Genomic DNA, 18,491 nt, shown 5'->3' with positions numbered 1-18,491 from the left:
GTAAAAGGAAGATAAGACCTAGTTAAGAAGAGGGGGAAAAAAAGAAAGGAGAGGGACATGAGAGGAAAAGAGAAAGACAGAAAGTAGGAGAGAAAGAGAAAGAGGTTAGGGGAAAGTAGGAAATGGCGTTTCTTGGTAGAGATGATATGAGGAAAAGTATAAGCAAAGGAATGGATGAGATGTGAACAGGAGCAGGGTATATCAATTAGGCCGGATCTAAGGATTCATATGGAGAACAGTAGAAAAGAATGTAGATCTAAGTCATTTGGTAAAGAGCTCTGAATGCCAGGCTAAGACATTTGAATTCTACTCCATAGACAGAGAAGAGGAAACACTAAAGATTTCTGTAAAGAACAATGTTGGCTGGTCACGGTGGCTCATGCCAGCACTTTGGGAGGCCGAGGCAGGCAGATGATAAGGTCAGGAAATCAAGACTATCCTGGCTAATACAGTGAAACCCCGTCTCTACTAAAAATACAAAAAATTAGCGAGGTGTGGTGGCATGCACCTGTAATCCCAGTTATTCGGGAGACTGAGGCAGGAGAATCACTTGAACCCAGGAGATGGAGGTTGCAGTGAGCCGAGATCACACCACTGCACTCCAGCCTAGGCAACAGAGCGAGACTCCGTCTCAAAAAAAAAAAAAAAAAAAGAACAAGGTTACACTGGCAGAGATGGACAGGTCACAGGTCAAATAATGAAATGCCTGAATAACGTGGGTGCTAAAAGAAATAGAGCAAAATAAACAAAAAAGAAAGCACTCAGAAAGGAAGACCTGATAGGCTATGGTTACGACTTGGATGAGATTGTGGAAGTGATGGCTAAGGATGTCATCAAAGACAAACAAGGGCTTTGAACCTAAATAACTGGACAGAAATAAGGTATCTATCATAGAAGTAGCTGCATCTGAGGGAATGGTAGTAACATATATCAAACATCTGTTTACACAAATATGTATTACATAATTACCTGTCTCCATTGTTACAGAACTGAACAGCAACAACTTTATCCTAAGACATAAAACAGATTTTTGGTTAAAATGGACTTATTTGTAAAATGAATTAAGTGCTCTTTCTCTCAAATTCATAGGTAAAAACATCATGAAGTAGATTTTTTTTTTTTTAATTTCAATGAGGCCCAAAACAATGTACTAACTAATAAGGACTGCTTATTGGCAGTAATAAGAAACAAACCAGACATAGGGAAACCTTATAAACCATATCTCAAGAGACAAATACTTCTGAATAGATATTAGTTCATTACGTTCTCCGTAATAAGACAGCACACTAATGTAAGATAACACCTTAAAATAGTTAATTTAATAGTAGTTGCATTAGATTTTCCACGTAATTTTATTAATTTTTGAAAATAATCATTTCCTGTTTCCCACATCATTTATCTAATTATTTTCCAATGGAATCATCTGACAGTCTATAAGTACCATAGTTTAGAGACTGCTATTTAAAATCTTTTAGAATAATTAACTCATACTTTTACTAGTATGTATAGTACTGATGACAAGAGTAAAGTGTAAACCAAACTTTGTGATTTGTATATATTACTATGGTACACATCAGAAAAGAAATGAAATAAACTTTCCAAGGATATTCAAAAATAAAGCAACTGTTTCTGATTTTCTCTTACCGTATGTGACTCTAATTCAGCAATTTTCTCAGGAACCTCAGAACCCAAATAATATATTCTAATCACATGGTCAGTACTACCAGTTGTAATGAACATACCGCCTAGAAGATTAAAAAACAAAACAAAACATAGTACCAAGGAACCCTAAAAACCACCTCATTACTTCCTTAGTTGTATGCTACACCTTGCATTAGTAAAAAGGCTTCAAGAAACACAAGGTTGTCTTCTAATTATTGGAGACATACTAGTGATTCAGAGAAAATGTAAAACTATATCATTCATCCAACAAAATCTACAAACTATATATACACTGAATACAGGCCTATGATCATAAACATTAAAGAAGACATCCTTGAGGAATTCATTTCTTTATTTAGAAATGTAATGTTCCAAAATTATTTATAAGACAATTTATCGGCCGGGCGCGGTGGCTCAAGCTTGTAATCCCAGCACTTTGGGAGGCCGAGACGGGCGGATCACGAGGTCAGGAGATCGAGACCATCCTGGCTAACACAGTGAAACCCCGTCTCTACTAAAAAAATACAAAAAACTAGGTGGGCGCCTGTAGTCTCAGCTACTCGGGAGGCTGAGGCAGCGTAAACCCGGGAGGCGGAGCTTGCAGTGAGCTATGATCCGGCCACTGCACTCCAGCCCGGGCGACAGAGCGAGTCTCCATCTCAAAAAAAAAAAAAAAAGACAATTTATCTACAATTCTCTTTACCGTGGCCATAGTGGTTGAGTGTAAAAAGTCAACTGCTTTTGGGATGATGAAAAAGTTCTAGAGATGGATGGTGTGACAGATGCAGAACAATGTGAATATACTTAAAGTCACAAACTGTACACTTAAAAATGACTAAAATGATAAAATTTTAAGTTCTGTATATTTCACCACAATCAAAAAAAGGAGAAAAAAAAGGTTAACTAATGTAGGATTCTTAGCAGTAGAAAAAGCACTGTAAAGGTGTTTTCAATATGGAGCAACAGTACATGTTTTTTTGTAACTCAGGGCAGAATTTTTGTGTTGATTGTGGGGGAAGTAAATTTTTTTGTTAGTGGATATTTAGAGTAGGGGGTCTGTTTTTACCAAGCAAAATCACCATTATATAAAAATGTATTAAATTATGAATAAGGAAAAAAAAAAATCAACCTTACACATTACTTAGAGTCCAAAAGAGCTTATCTATCATAACACATGGTTCAGATTTTTGATATCCTTCAATTAACACTCAAATGTGTATCTTTTTATTCATAAATCACATAATCTGTTTTTACAACTGGATCGTTTAATATTCCAGATGCTCAAAACATTCTAGTTTTACACATACCAGAACTGAAAGATGAACAAGATATCTGGACTCCAGGTCTGGATCTCTCAGTAAATTTCACTGGGCGATCTCTAAAGAGGAAAAATAAGGTATTTTTATGTTTCATCATGTTTAGCTAATGGGCCAGAATGTTAGCACACTACTGGATACTGATCGATTTAGCATCAATATTACAGAAAAAACAAAAGGAATGTGGTCAATAAGTACTATTCCCATCAATTAGGTTAAAAATGCATTTAACCTTGCAAACATCATTTATGATATCAGTATTACTACAGTTTTATTAACCATATTACTTACTACTACCATTATGAGATTTCTTACCAAAGTAAGAAATGAAACAAACAAAATTCTGCCAGAATTTTCTATATAAATTGTCTCTTCAACATTAATATCAAAAAAAATTTATCCTAAAATCTCTTAATCTATTGAAGTAGGTATGGATATGTATACACAAATACACATACACATATATAAATATATATACATATATCTAAATACATGGACTATTAAGAATCAAGGCAATAGATAAAAATTAACATGCTCAATTTTTCACAAAATTTCTAAACTTACCTAAACTTCATTGTTTTGACATGCCATTGCCAGAAACAGATTGTTCCATCAGCACCAGTAGAAGTGAGGTATCTGTTTGTGCCTTTAGTTGATGGACAAAACTTAAAAAAAAAACAAAAAAAAATATGATTCAAATAAAAAGTTTTCATGTTCAGCCTAACATCAAACACAGAGTATTTTTAAATTGTAATCATTTAACAAATATAATTTCAATAAATTCAGTTAAAAATTTTTGTCAAGGGACTATTTTACTTTCCTAGATTAATAAATACCTTATAAAAATTTAAAAATATCAAAAAACTATAGAAAAAGTAACTGAACTTTGGATAAAATGTTTTAGTTATAAAAAAATTACTTTTAAATTATTTAATATTACACTTTAAGATTTTTTAATCACTTTCAGTGGAGAATAAACTCACAAGCGCATTACTATTTAAAATTTTACAAATGTGCTATATATACACTTATAGAAACAACTGTGGAATTTTTATAGTTCGGATGGACAGAGGATTAGAAGTAAATCTAAAAACACTTGGGAAGTTAATATCCAAGTATTTGGTTTTATTATTTTTTCACTTTAAAATCCAGTTTCATTCAATGAAGTATATAATTTTGTCCTTTTCAGATGGAAGCCATTTGTTTCCATAAATAATGTAAAATAGGTCAAATCATTATTCATATCATATCATTGTGGAAAAATGGAGATCAAGTTAAAAAAAAAACTTAACTTGTCAATACAGAGGACTACTAATATGTCAGAAGGATCAAGGCCTTTATCATGTGGGCTTCTCAGGCTCTTACTCTCAGTATTTTACATATCCTCAGAAAAGAATCACAGAAAAGGAAAAAGAACAACTGAGCTCCTGATGTCTGGGACACAGGAAAAAGCTGAAAATTGGACAAGAGTTTCCTACATGTCAGTGAGTTTTTAAAATCCCAAATGAAGATAATTAAACATTTCCACTGAGATGATGACTAAGGATTAAGATGTATAGGGTTTGAATACATTTTGAATGCAAATCAAAAGAAAATTATCATTATAGATACTAGAAGTAATTTACTTAGCTTCTTTGTTTGGAAGCACAGAACTTCTAAAGACAACAGAGATGAATTCAAACAAAAATTACTCATTAATATTATCCATTAATAACTGATGTGCAGTAAAGAAACCAGGACTCATGCCTATATAGTCCTCTGTTGGTATCATTGAGATGCTTCCAGGACCTCCCATGGATACTAAAATCAGCAGATGCTCAAGTCTCTGATATAAAATGGTATGGTATTTGCAGATAACATATGTACATCTTCCTGTATACTTCAAATCATCTCTAGATTACTGATAATACCTAATACAATATAAATGTTGTAGTGATTTGTTGTTATACTATATTATTTAAGGGATAATGGCAAGAAAAAAATCTGTACATGTTCAGTAGGAAGATTAATTTTTTTCAAATGACTTTTGTTCCTCAGCTGGTTGAAGCCACAGATGCAGAATCTACAGACACAAAGGGTTAACTATATTTTCATTTCTGAGATTGAGAAATTTGCATTAAAAAGCTTAATCTGGCTGGGCGCAGTGGCTCACACCTGTAATCTCAGCACTTTGGGAGGCCGAGGCAGGCAGATCACCTGAGGTCAGGAGTTTGAGACCAGACTGGCTGATATGGCAAAACCCCGTCTCTATTAAAAATAAAAAATTTGTTTGAGTTCTTTGTAGGTTCTGGATATTAGCCCTTTATCAGATGAGTAGATTGCAAAAATTTTCTCCCATTCTGTAGGTTGCCTGTTCACTCTGATGGTAGTTTCTTTTGCTGTGCAGAAGCTCTTTAGTTTAATTAGATCCCATTTGTCAATTTTGGCTTTTGTTGCCATTGCTTTTGGTGTTTTAGACATGAAGTCCTTGCCCATGCCTATGGCATTTATGCAGCCAACAGACACATGAAAAAATGCTCATCACCACTAGTCATCAGAGGAATGCAAATCAAAACCACAATGAGATACCATCTCACACCAGTTAGAATGGCAATCATTAAAAAGTCAGGAAACAACAGGTGCTGGAGAGGATGTAGAGAAATAGGAACACTTTCACACTGTTGGTGGGACTGTAAACTAGTTCAACCATTGTGGAAGAGAGTGTGACAATTCCTCAAGGATCTAGAACTAGAAATATCATTTGACCCAGCCATCCCATTACTGGGTATGTATCCAAAGGGTTATAAATTATGCTGCTATAAAGACACATGCACACGTTTACTGCAGCACTATTCAAAAGAGCAGAGACTTGGAACGAATCCAAATGTTCAACAATGACAGATTGGATTAAGAAAATGTGGCACATATACACCATGGAATACTATGCAGCCATAAAAAAGGATGAGTTCATGTCCTTTGTAGGGACATGGATGCAGCTGGAAACCATCATTCTCAGCAAACTATCACAAGAACAAAAAACCAAACACAGCATGTTCTCACTCATAGGTGGGAATTGAACAATGAGAACACCTGGACACAGGAAGGGGAACATCACACACTGGGGCCTGTTGTGGGGTGGTGGGATGGGAGAGGGATAGCATTAGGTGATATACATAATGTAAATGACGAGTTAATGGGTGCAGCACGCCAACATGTCACATGTATACATATGTAACAAAACTGCACGTTGTGAACATGTACCCTAGAACGTAAAGTATAATAAAAAATAAAATAAAATAATTAGCTGGGCATGGTGGCACATGCTTGTAATCCCAGCTACTCAGGAGGCTGAGGCATGAGAATCGCTTGAAGCCAGAAGGCGGAGGTTGCAGTGAGCCGAGATCATACCACCGCACTCCAGCCTGGGTCACACAGCAAGACTCTGTCTCAACAACAACAACAAAAGCTTACTCTAAAATCTACAGCAGTAATCCACAAATCAGCCAACACACCAAATTCAGCTTGCTGCCTGTTTCTGTAAATATAGCGTTATTGGAACACAGTCACCTTACACTGTCTATGGCTGCTTTTGCACTATGGGAACAGAGCCGAGCAGTTGTGACAGAGACTGTATGACATGCAAAGCCTAAATATTTACTATCTGGCCTGTATATTTGCTGATCTTAGATTTACAGGAATTAGACAATTAAATATGAAATAGTATAATTTTATAAAGTGAAGAAACATTGAAACCTTTATCTCCATTGCATTAAAATTGCTTCATCAATCACAAAGGGGGATCTGGCCCATTAATGTGCCTTAATAGAATTGTTTGAAATGAGAAACCATGTTACGGATTGTTTAATATAACATTTATTTTTGTATTCCTGAAAAATTAATACATACCTACTGTAGAAAATTTAGGAAATGTGGAAAAACAGAAAAAAAGTAACATGTAATTCTGCCATTCAGTGGTAACCACTATTAGCATCATACCATTCTAACTAAATTTTGTTAAAAAAATACAAAACGTGGGAGTATAATATATCACTGATGTTAATAAAGACAGTCAATACACAAATAATAAAGAACATATAAAGAATACCAAAAGATGACTATTACTACAGAGAAAAATGAAACAGAAGGGAAGATACAGAGTTGCTGTGCACACAGTGGAGGGGGCTAGGGGGCGGTGGTTTACAATTTTAATCAGAGCAATAAGGTGGTCAGAGGTCTCCCTGAGAAGGTGACATGTGCACAAAGCACATACAAACTGAGAAAACAAACTATGTGAATATCCAGGGAAGACCACTCCAGAGACAGGAAACAGTAAAAGCCAAAGCAGCCATGTACACCTAGAATGTTCAAGAAAAGCAAAGTGGCCAGCAGTTAAGCAGAGTGAAAAAGGCAAACATGCAGTAGATGAGACTGAAGAGCACCAAGGAGGCTGAGAATACAGAGCATTGTGGAGACTTCAGTTTTAACTCTGAGACTGGAAGCTACTGATGGTCCAGAGCACCAGTGACATGATTTAACTGCCATTTTAAAATAACTTTGTCTGTTAAACTGAGAGACTAAACTGGGGCAGGGGAAAGGGAATGGAAGGGGCAGGAGAAAGGGAATGGAAGATGCAGGCAGATCGGTTAGAAGTTTATTTCAATAATCTAGACTACAGATGATAGTGCCTTAAAACAGGATAGCAATAATAGAGGTCATGAGAATTTGCCAGATTCTAGATACAGTTTGATAGTAGAACCAACATGACTTGCTGACAAGTTTTAGATACAAAGTATAAGAGAAAGATAAAAGGGATGACTACTCTGAGCAGTTGAAAGCAGGGTATTGCCATTTGTTTGGATGAAAAGGCTTGGGGAGATATGAGGAAGAAAAATTAATTCAATTTTGAATATAATGAGTTTGAAATACCTAGTAGACATACATGTGATGATTCCAAGAAGATAGTTGCATAAACAAGTATGAAGCTAAAAGATAGTTCCTAAATGGAGATGGAAGTTTGAAATCATCAGTTTACAGATGAAATTCAAAACCATGAGATGACTAAGAGAAAGAGTATGATAGAAAGGTCTACCGATCTCTAAGGCACTACAATATGTAAAAGAAATGAGAAAAGGCTGGGCGCGGTGGCTCACGCCTGTAATCCCAGCACTTTGGGAGGCCGAGGCGGGTAGATCACGAGGTCAGGAGATCGAGACCATCCTGGCTAACATGGTGAAATCCTGTCTCTATAAAAATACAAAAAATTAGCCGGGCGTGGTGGCGGGCGCCTGTAGTCCCAGCTACTTAGGAGGCTGAGGCAGGAGAATGGCGTGAACCCGGGAGGCCGAGCTTGCAGTGAGCCGTGATCGCACCACTACACTCCAGCCTGGGCGACAGAGCGAGACTCTATCTCAAAAAAAAAAAAAGAGAAAACAAACTAGCAAATGAAACTATGAAAAAAAAAACAGTATCATAAATATTTTTCATTATTACTAAATAATCTGCAGAGGACACATGTCAAGACCTCCTATGGATGCCTGAAACCTTGAATAGTACCAAGCCCTGTTTTTTCCTGTGCCTACATACCTATGATAAGCTTAATTTATAAATTGGGCACAGTAGGAAATTAACAAATAATACCTTATAATATTGCTATAAAATTATAACAATACACTGTAATAAAAGTTATATGAATGTGGTCTCTTTCCCAAAGTATGTCATTGCACTGCATTCACCTATTTTCAAACTATGGCTGACGGTGGGTAATTGAAACCTTGGAAAGCCAAACTGCAGATAAGGGGGACTACTATAATAAAATGATTTTTTTCAGTGGCATATGACAGTATGTCCAAATTCCAGAAATAATCAGTCAGATATGATAGTGAGATCACAAGTAACTGATAATCTCCCAAATCAAAATCCACGAAATAATTTCAAATAATCAAAATTTTGACATGAACTTTTTCAAATTCAACATACACTGAACCCAATTCTTGCTAGCTCCCCATAAAAAGATGACATATTATTTAAATAACACCAAAAAATGGCATACTTATGATTTCCTAAAGAATAAACAAAAGTAAGTGGGAGTAATTATCACCTCCAAAAGTGGTCTCTTTCTCCAAAGTGTAAAATTTTTAAGATTCCTCTGTTTTCCTCTCAATACCAAGAAGAGGACAAAAGTTCAGTTTCATTAGTTTTATTAAATAAAAAATATTTTAAATCATCCATGACTTTCACTACCAACATCTGGTAAAACCAGTATGTGGACAAGTATTAAAAGCAGCCAACATATTCTACATTAAAAATCAAATTGAGGCTGAGTGCAGTGGCTCATGCGCCTGTAATCCCAGCAGTTTGGGAAGCCAAAGCCAGAGGAATTGCGCTTGAGTCCAGGAGTTTAAGACCAGCCTGGGCAACATGGCGAACCCCCGTCTCTACAAAAAATACAAAATTTAGCCAGATGTGGTGGCACATGCCAGTAGTCCCAGCTACTCAGGAGGTGGAGGTGGGAAGATCACTTGAACCTGGGAGGTGGAGGTTGCAGTGAGCTGAGATCCCGCCACTGCACTCCAGCATGGGTGACAACAAAACAAAATAAAACACATCAAATTGAAATAAAAAAAAAATCACTGAAACTAAGAATAAAAATTCCTCTCATATTAACCTAAAAACAGACACACACATACTAAATCTGACTGGCAAACATCTTGCATTAAATATTAATACAAGGTATGCCAATATTCAAGTTAGAACCCGTTTATATTCTAACAGGAAAGAGTGTGCTCTTAAGGCATTTACAGGTTTTCTCCCTCCTTAACAAATACAAATAAGATGTCTCACTCTATTTATAGGACTCTTTAAATCATGTTTTTACTTATTTTTTTAAAAAGAGAATTACATGAAAAAGGAACTTAAAAAAATACCTTGCTGCAGGGTAGGAGCAAAGTCCAGAAGAGAGCATTTTTCTCTTGCTATTAGTTGGGCTATTATCTATACAATGTAACATGAAATCAGAGAATTCTCACCTTTATTACATATGTTTGAGGTAAATTTTATCACTTTTCTCACCTGTATGGAAGTAATAGAAGCTGAATGGCCCTGAAGGACTGCAACGGGTGCACAAGTTCGAAGACACCATACTCTTACTACCTTATCACAGCTGCCTGCGGCAATAAGAGTGTTTTCATAGTTAACAGCCATGTCAGAAATTTCAGCAGAGTGTCCACGAAGTGTAGCAAGAAGACGTCCATCATCTGTAGCCCAAATTTTTACTAAACAGTCATCTGAACCCTATAGTAACAAAAGGACAATAGATTTATAATGAAGCAGAAATTCACCACAAGCCCCCCACCCAAAAAACAGTCAAAAAGAAGATTTTATTAAATTACTTCTAAGTCTTTACTCTTTAGTCTCCTCTCTACATATAATAGGGATCCAATAGCAAGTATAAATGATGTCCAAATGACAGCAATAACAAAGCATTTTCCAAAGTGACGATGGCATTTATGAAGAACTTTTCAAAATTACCACCAATCCTGACAACTCAAGATATTTTAAACTCACTTTTTAGTGATTTGGCATTAAGCATTTTTACCATCATTTCTTTCTTTAGACCTGACAGCCTTTTTTCTAAATTCTTTAAATATTTTTTCCACAAATTATTCAGAATTTAACCTAAAGTCTACATGCATTTCTCAGTAAACATGAGGCTAGCAGTTAATGATTATTTCTGGTAAAAATATATTAAACTTCCTTTTGAGAATTTCAGAAGAGTGAACTGTAAAGAGCAATTCTACTCTACTACGGTAGAAAAGTTACTTAACAATTATCTGTTTATTAAAATATAGCATTCATCATCCTCATCACGATCACTAACATCCAAATACTTATGTGATGCATTTAGAGTCATTAAGTAATTAATGAAAGAGTCCAAAATAAACTCTAAGGTGTAATAACTTCCCGAATAACTTCCGCTTCATTTGTTGTAGCATACAAATATAAAAATAAAATTATGTTATTACCCACACTTCTATGTTAATACTAAAGCAATGAGACTAAGCTTTTTTTTTGGAAATACTGGTGTACTACAATTTTGTACTCAAAAGCATACAGTATTATCTGCTTAATAAAAGTTCAGCTTAAAAAATAAACAGTACTAAAACGAAGAAAAAGATATAAAAAATAGCTATAAGCTTCATTACGGTGTAGTTCAACTATCTAATCAAAAAAATGTCATGAAATCATTATTTAGGCAAAACTGGCAGCAATTACACTAAGTGACACACGAAAGTGCATTTTAATAAATGTTTGTTAAAATTGAATGAAATGAAATAGAGTACACTTGTTTCACATAAATTAACCACTTCTAGAATATAAGGTCTTCTGAAGATTTAACTTTGTTAAATTAATCTTCCAAGAAGATAGTAAACATTTTCGTTCACTCGTTTACTTATACAAAATGAGAAAAATTTTTCAATTTCCACTCATCTTTTTCTGCACCCATATATCCAAAAAAGGTGAACTGCTTACAAATCGCAATGCCATGCCATGCAGTCTGGCTTCAATTGTTGTAATTCTATATATGTTACCATATTATAAATTTTAAACTCACTGTAAAAATTCTTCTCCCACTTCGGTCAAATGCTACACAGTAGACAGATGACAAGTGCCCCAGAATTCTCTTATGCATCTTAATGTGCTGGTAAGCAGATGAAGGGAAAATATGACCGAAGCGACTACATCCGGTTAATTGCCTGGCAGAGGTGATATTCACTGAAAAAAATAAGAAATTAACTTAAAACTTAAAAGTGAAACTGATTTCATGAAATTAAGTCATAAATATTAAGATGAGACAAAACAGAGTACATATATTATAGCAATTCTGCCCTGTGAGAAGTCTAAATTCCCTTACATAGTTCAGGATTTTATGAACTCCAGTTTACTACAAGAAAGCACCAAGAATACTCTTCCATTAAATCCCAAAGGTCTGATATTCTGCTTGGCTTACTGTGGTTTCTCAAGCACATTCTCACTTTGCTTTTCTTGGTATGCTATAGTCAAAGAGACTGTCATTTTAAATACATAGGTAAATCTTTCTATAACATGAAGAAATTTTAGAATAAAACTGTACTTGGTTAAGTATATTCCTCTAAAAAATTATACAGGAATTTCATAAATTCTTGTCCTACCTCCTCACACCTATCCACCACATGTATGACTGCCCCTAAAAATTCAAGAGTAATACAAGTGAAAAAAAACTATACAGTGAAAAGATAAGGAATCTATGATGTTACAAAGATTTTATGTTGCAAACAACCTAGGTTTTTCTATGAGTTCTTTCCTTTTGGTTTCTGAATTTAGAGGCTCTCCCTCTAGTTAACACTGAACTTTAAAGGCTTCATCTCCTATGAAGTCATTTTAGGTCCTGTCTCATTTCTTTTTTCTTGTTTGCTTTGCCTTGTTCTCCATTTTCTTAAAAAATGACATAATATATCGTAAGTCTACATAATTCTTCTCCAATTACCAGGTGGATTCTGCTCATATCTAAAAAACAAATCTTGATCTCTATGCAAAACTTTACAGCCACCCACTTGCCCTGTGAACACCTTCATCTTCCCTTATACACTAAAAATGCTTAATACCCCACACAATATATTTTAATCAAAACATAGACTCCCTATAACTTCAAAGGTCACCTTGAGGCAAAGTGACATTTTACCACACTGCATAAATAATACAGTACAAAATGAAAATAGCTTCATGTTCAAGCAGGGCAAGATTAAAGCAAGAACTGAGTTCTAGCTAGATTAGTATGATTAGAACCATGCCACAATCAAAAATATTAAATCTTTCAACATCTCACAATTTTAAGAGCAATGAAGTCTTTCTTTCAGGCAAAGGCAGATCCACTGGCCATTTTAACTGACAAAATGACAAAAAATGAATAATGAATAGCAAAATCAGTGACATGTTGAATATAAACAATTAGAACACATAAGAGACCTGAGTAGTTATGTAATACTGCAAGATGCTGAGTAAATAATGGGAGGAACTGCATAAGCATCAGTATCAGGCAAGAGGATTTCTTTTTGGCAGGTGTTACCATCTCAATCACAAGAAAATCTCATGACTCCAAGATAGGAAGGGTTGGTACCCTAATTTGGGACTTCAGAAAACTTCCTTCTCCAATGAAACATTTCTTACTGCTCTGAGTTCCTTAAAACAATTAACCATTACTTCTGCTTGGCTTTTGTCTCTTCATACTTTGCAGGTAGATGCAGTGGAGACAGGTTATGGCAGGGCTTCTCAACCTTGAAACTATTGATACTCTCTGTTGAATGATTCTTTGCTATGGGGACTTTCCATTGTAGGGTGTTTTGCAGCATCTCTCACCTGTCCCCACTAGATGCTAGCAGGATCCCCCCAACACTAAGTTATGACAAAAATATCTCCAGATGTTGTCTAGGGTAAGAAACTGCCCCAGATTAAAATCACTGCTTGCAGTATAAAAGCAAAAAACATCATTACCAATAGAAGGAAAAAAGAAAAAAAACAAACAGAAAAGCAGTTCTGAGAAGGGGAGCTGCAGGAGATAGAAAGCAAATCCATGAGCATTGGATGCCTTTCCACTTATTTGAATCTTCAATTTCTTTCATCAATGTTTTATAGTTTTCACTATACAGCTCTTTCGCCTATACTTAAATTTACTCCAAAGTACTTTCTTAGATCCTATCATAAATGGAATTATTTCCTTGATTTCTTTGGATAGTTCATTGTTAGAGTATAGAAACAATGCAGATTTTCAAGTTAATTTTGTAATCTGCAACATTACTCAATTTGTATATCAGTTCTAAGAGGGTTCTTTTGGTGGATTTTTAGGGTTTTCTACATATAAGATCATGTCATCAGAAAACAGAAAATTTCACTCCTTCTTTTACTATATGGATGCATTTTGTTTCTTTCATTTTCTGGCCTAATTGCACTGGCTCAGACTTCCTATACTACATTGAATATAAGTGGTGAGAATGGGCATCTTCTTATTAGAGACGGGGTTTCAACATGTTAGTCACACTGGTCTAGAACTCCTGACCTCAGATAATTCACCCACCTTAGCCTCCCAAAGTGCTGGTATTACAGGCATGAGTCACTTGCCCAGCTGAGATACATTCCTTCTATACCTCTTATGTTGAGAGATTTTATCATGAATTTTGTCAAATACTGTTTCTGCATCTATTAAAATGATCATGCAGGTTTTGCCCTTCCTCTTGTTAATATTGTGCACCACATTTACTGAATTACATATCCTGAGCCAATTTTGCATCCCAGGGATGAATCCCACTTGATCACAGTGATTGACCTTTTTGATGTGCTGTTGAATTCAGTTTGCTAGTATTTTGTTAAGGACTTATGCGGTTTTTTTTTTGTTGTTTTTTTTGTTTTTTTGTTTTTTTGTTTAGATCAAGTCTCGCTCATTCACTCAGGCTGTAGTGCAGTAGCACAATCTTGGCTCACTGCAACCTCCGCCTCCTGGGTTCAAGTGATTCTCCTGCCGCCACCTCCCAAGTGGCTAGGATTACAGGGATGCATCACCATGTTGGCCAGACTGGTCTCAAACTCCTGACCTCAAGTGATCTGCCCACCTCGGCCTCCCAAAGTGCTGGGACTACAGGCATGAGCCACTGCACCCAGCCTTTTGCATCTACGCTCAAAAGGCATATTGGCCTTTAGTTTTCCTGTAGTATCCTTGTCTGAATTTGGTATCAGGGTAATGCTGATCTCATAAAATGAATTTGAAAGTATTCTCTCCTCTTCAATTTTTTGGAAGAGTTTGAAAAACACTGGTGTAAGTTCTGCTTTAAATGTTTGGTAGACTTCAACAGAAAAGCCATTTGGTCCTAAGCTTTTCTTTGATGGAAGACTTTTTACTACCAATTCAATCTCATTATTTGTTATTGGTCTGTTCAGTTTCCACTTTCATCTCTGATTCTGAGTCTTTTGTTTTTTTCTTAAGTCTACCTAAAAATTTGTCAATATTGTTTATCTTCTCAAAAAAACAACTTTAAGATTTGTTAATCTTTTCTGTTGTTTTTCAAGTCTCTATCTTGTCTATTTCTGCTCTGATCTTCCTTATTCCTTCCTTCTGCTAAGGTTGGGCATACTTTGTTCATCTTTTTCTAGTTCCTTGAGGTTCAATGTCAATATTTTCTATCTTTTTTAATGCTTACTGCTATAAACTTACCTCTCAGGACTGTTTTTGCTGCATCCCATAAGTTTTGGTATGTTGTGTTTCCATTTTCACTTGCCTCAATTTCCCTTTTAATTTATTCTTCGACTCATGGTTTTCAAAAGTAGGTTGCTTAATTTGCATACATCTGTGAGCCTTCCAAGATTCCTCCTGTTATTTTTAGTCTCATGGCATTGTGATTAGAAAAGATGCTTAATATGATTTCAATCTCCTTAAATTTGTTAAGACTTGCTTTGTGTCCTAAAATATGATCTATCCTGGAGAATATTCCACATGTACTTGAGCTGAGATGTTCTATAAATGTCTATTAGGTCCAATTAGTCTGAAATGTGGTTTAAGTACAATGTTTCCTTATTGATTTTCTGTCTACATAATCTGTCCAATGTTGAAAGTGAGGTAGTGAAGTCTCCTGTTATTGTACTGGAGTTGTCGTGTCTCTGTCTCTCTGTCTCTCTCTCTCTCTCTCTCCCTCCCTCCCTCCCTTCAGTTTTTATCATATATGCCTTGTATATTTAGGTGCTCCGATGCTCCAATGTTGGGTGCATATATATTTACAACTGCCAAACTTCTTGATGAACTAACATCTCTATCATTACATGTGACGTTTTTTGTCACTATTCACTTTTTCAAGTCTCTTATATCTGATATAAACAAAACTACTCCTGATCTCTTTTGGATTCCATTTGTAAGGAATATGTCTTTCCAACTCTCTATTTTCAGTCTATGGGTGTCCTTAGAGATGATGAGTGTCTCCTGTAGGCAGCATATTATTGGGTCACGTTTTTTCATCCATTCAGCCGCTCAATGTCAAAAATGTCCATTCTACCCAAAGATATTTAGAGATCTAATGCAATCTCTATGAAAATTTCAATGACACTTTTCACAGAAATAGAAAAAAAATCCTAAAATTCAAATGAAACCAGAAAAGACCCCAAACAACTAAAACAATCTTGTGCAAAAACAATGAGGCTAGAGGCATCATTCTCCCTGATTTTAAAAGGTATGATAAAGCTTATTTAATAGAAACAGCATGATACTGACATAGAAACAGACACACCAACCAAGGGAACAGGATATAAAGTCCAGAAATTAATCCAAGCATTTAAAATAAAACAATATTCAACTTAGATTCCAAGAACACACAATGGGGGAAGGGCAGTTTCTTCAGTAAGTGGTGCTGGGAAACTGGATATCCACATGCAAAAGAATGAAACTGAACCCTATTCTCACAACATGTACAAAAACCAACTCAAAATGAATTAAAGACTTAAACAGAAGATCTCAAAGAGTAAGGTCACTAGAAGAAAACATAAGGGAAAAGCTTCACAACACTGTTCTGGCCAATGATTTCTTGGGTAGGACTCCAAACACAGGCAACAAAATCACAAACAGACAAATGGGATAGTATCAAACTAAAAAGCTTCTGCACAGCAAAGGAAACAATTAGCAGACAGATGATACAACTCACAGATTGGGAGAAAACACCTGTATACCATCTATCTGATAAGGGGTTAATATCTAAAATATATAAGAAACTCAATAGCAAAAAAAAAAAAAAAAAATGTAATTAAAACCTGGGCAAAAGATCTGAACAAACATTTCTCAAAAGAAGACATACAAATGGCCAATGGATATACGAAAAAAATGCTCAACACCTCCAGTCATCAGGGACATGCAAATTAAAGGAACAATGATACATCACTTCACACCTGTTGGAATGGGTATTATCAAAAAGACAATTACTAATCTGTGTTGGTAAGGATATAGAGAAAAGGAAACATTTTGCATACTGCTGGCAGCAATGTAAATTGAAATATTTTGGAAAATAGTATGGAGGTTCCTCAAGAAATTGAAAATGTAAATAGCATATGATCCACTAATCCTACTTCCGGATATATATCCAAAGGAATTGAAATCAATGTCAAAGAGATGTCTGCACTCTCATGTTCATTGCAGCATTAGTCACAATAGCCAAGATATGGTAGCAATCTAAGTGTCCATCAGATGAATGGTTCAAAGTATTTTATACACACACACACACACACACACACACAGAAACATACACACACACACGAAAACCATTAAGTCTTATAAAGGAAAGAAATTGGAAATTCTGCCATTCACAACAACTTGGATGAACTTGGAAGACATTATGCTAAGTGAAAAAAGCCAAGCACAGAAAAACAAATACTGTTTGATATCATTTATGTAGAAGCTAAAAAAGTTGCTCTCATAAAAACAGAGTAGAAAGGTAGTTACCAGAGGATACAAGGAAAGGAGAGGGGTAAGGAAAGGGGAGATGCTGATCAAAGGGCACAAAGTTTCAGTCAGACTGGAGCAATAAGTATTGACATCTACTGTACTACATGGTGACCACAGTTAATAATAATAAAACGCGTATTTCAAAATTGCTAAAAGAATAGATTTGTAATGTTCTCACCACAAGAAAATGTTGTTGAGGTGATGGATATGCTAATTAGTTTGGTTGAATCTTTGTAATGTATACATAGATCAAAACATGACATTGTACACCTTGAATATACAAAATTATTTGCCAATAAAAATGAATAAGTGAATGAAACAAACAAAAAGAGAAGGACAGCAAGAGCCAGAGAAAGAGAGGGGAAAAGTAAATAACTACCAGAAAGAAAATCCACTCATTCATCTAACAGATATTTGAGTTCCTTAATGGCCAAAGAAACACAGTTAAGTACATAAGCAAAATGCGTTTTTTAAAAACTATTTCATTATTCATACAAACTCATGGGCTATGTGTGCAATTTTGTTACATGCAAAGATTGCACAGCGGTCAAGGCAGGGTTTTTAGGGCATACAACACCCAAATATCATACATTGTACTCATTAAGTAATTTCTCAACATCTATTCCCCTCCCACAGCCTCACCCTTCTGAGTCTCCATTGTCTACCACTCCACTCCCTACATCCAGATGTACACATTTTGCAGCACCCACTTACGAGTTCATGAGAACATGCGATATTTGACTTTCTGTACCTGGCTTGTTTCACTTAAGATAATGACCTCCAGTTCCATCCATATTGCTGCAAATAACATGACTTCCTTTTTTTTATGGCTGAATAGTACTTGATTATATACATATAGCACATTTTCCTTTTTTTTAATGTTTTTTTAATTTATTCATTTTTATTTAAGTATTATTATTATTTTAAACATGATCTCGCTTTGTCACCCAGGCTGGAATGCAGTGGCACTATCACAGCTCACTGCAGCCAAGACCTCCTGGGGTCAATTGATCCTCCCACCTCAGCCT

The 18,491-nt window shown here is 35.4% G+C and overlaps 1 protein-coding gene across 4 annotated transcripts in view; it reads right to left on the bottom strand.

Annotated features, from left to right (window-relative positions):
• BRWD3 (bromodomain and WD repeat domain containing 3) overlaps positions 1 to 18,491 on the bottom strand; it is a 130,236-nt gene that overhangs the window by 56,938 nt on the left and 54,807 nt on the right. For 2 of the 4 annotated variants that reach the window (XM_011970793.1, XM_011970794.1), the window contains 5 exons: positions 11,569 to 11,729; positions 10,026 to 10,247; positions 2,970 to 3,040; positions 1,645 to 1,745; positions 970 to 1,010 (listed from right to left, as the gene is read on the bottom strand). In XM_011970793.1, coding sequence (XP_011826183.1) covers positions 970 to 1,010; positions 1,645 to 1,740 — 137 coding nt within the window. In that variant the 5' untranslated portion in view covers positions 1,741 to 1,745; positions 2,970 to 3,040; positions 10,026 to 10,247; positions 11,569 to 11,729. Of the gene's footprint in view, positions 1 to 969; positions 1,011 to 1,644; positions 1,746 to 2,969; positions 3,041 to 3,542; positions 3,644 to 10,025; positions 10,248 to 11,568; positions 11,730 to 12,145; positions 12,181 to 18,491 lie in introns of all 4 variants that reach the window. The other 2 variants (XM_011970792.1, XM_011970791.1) reach the window with 2 other exon arrangements.

This window comes from Mandrillus leucophaeus, unplaced genomic scaffold (genome assembly GCF_000951045.1).
Source record: "Mandrillus leucophaeus isolate KB7577 unplaced genomic scaffold, Mleu.le_1.0 Scaffold972, whole genome shotgun sequence".
Lineage (NCBI taxonomy): Eukaryota > Metazoa > Chordata > Mammalia > Primates > Cercopithecidae > Mandrillus > Mandrillus leucophaeus.
This window is presented reverse-complemented; position numbering and strand designations above follow the sequence as displayed.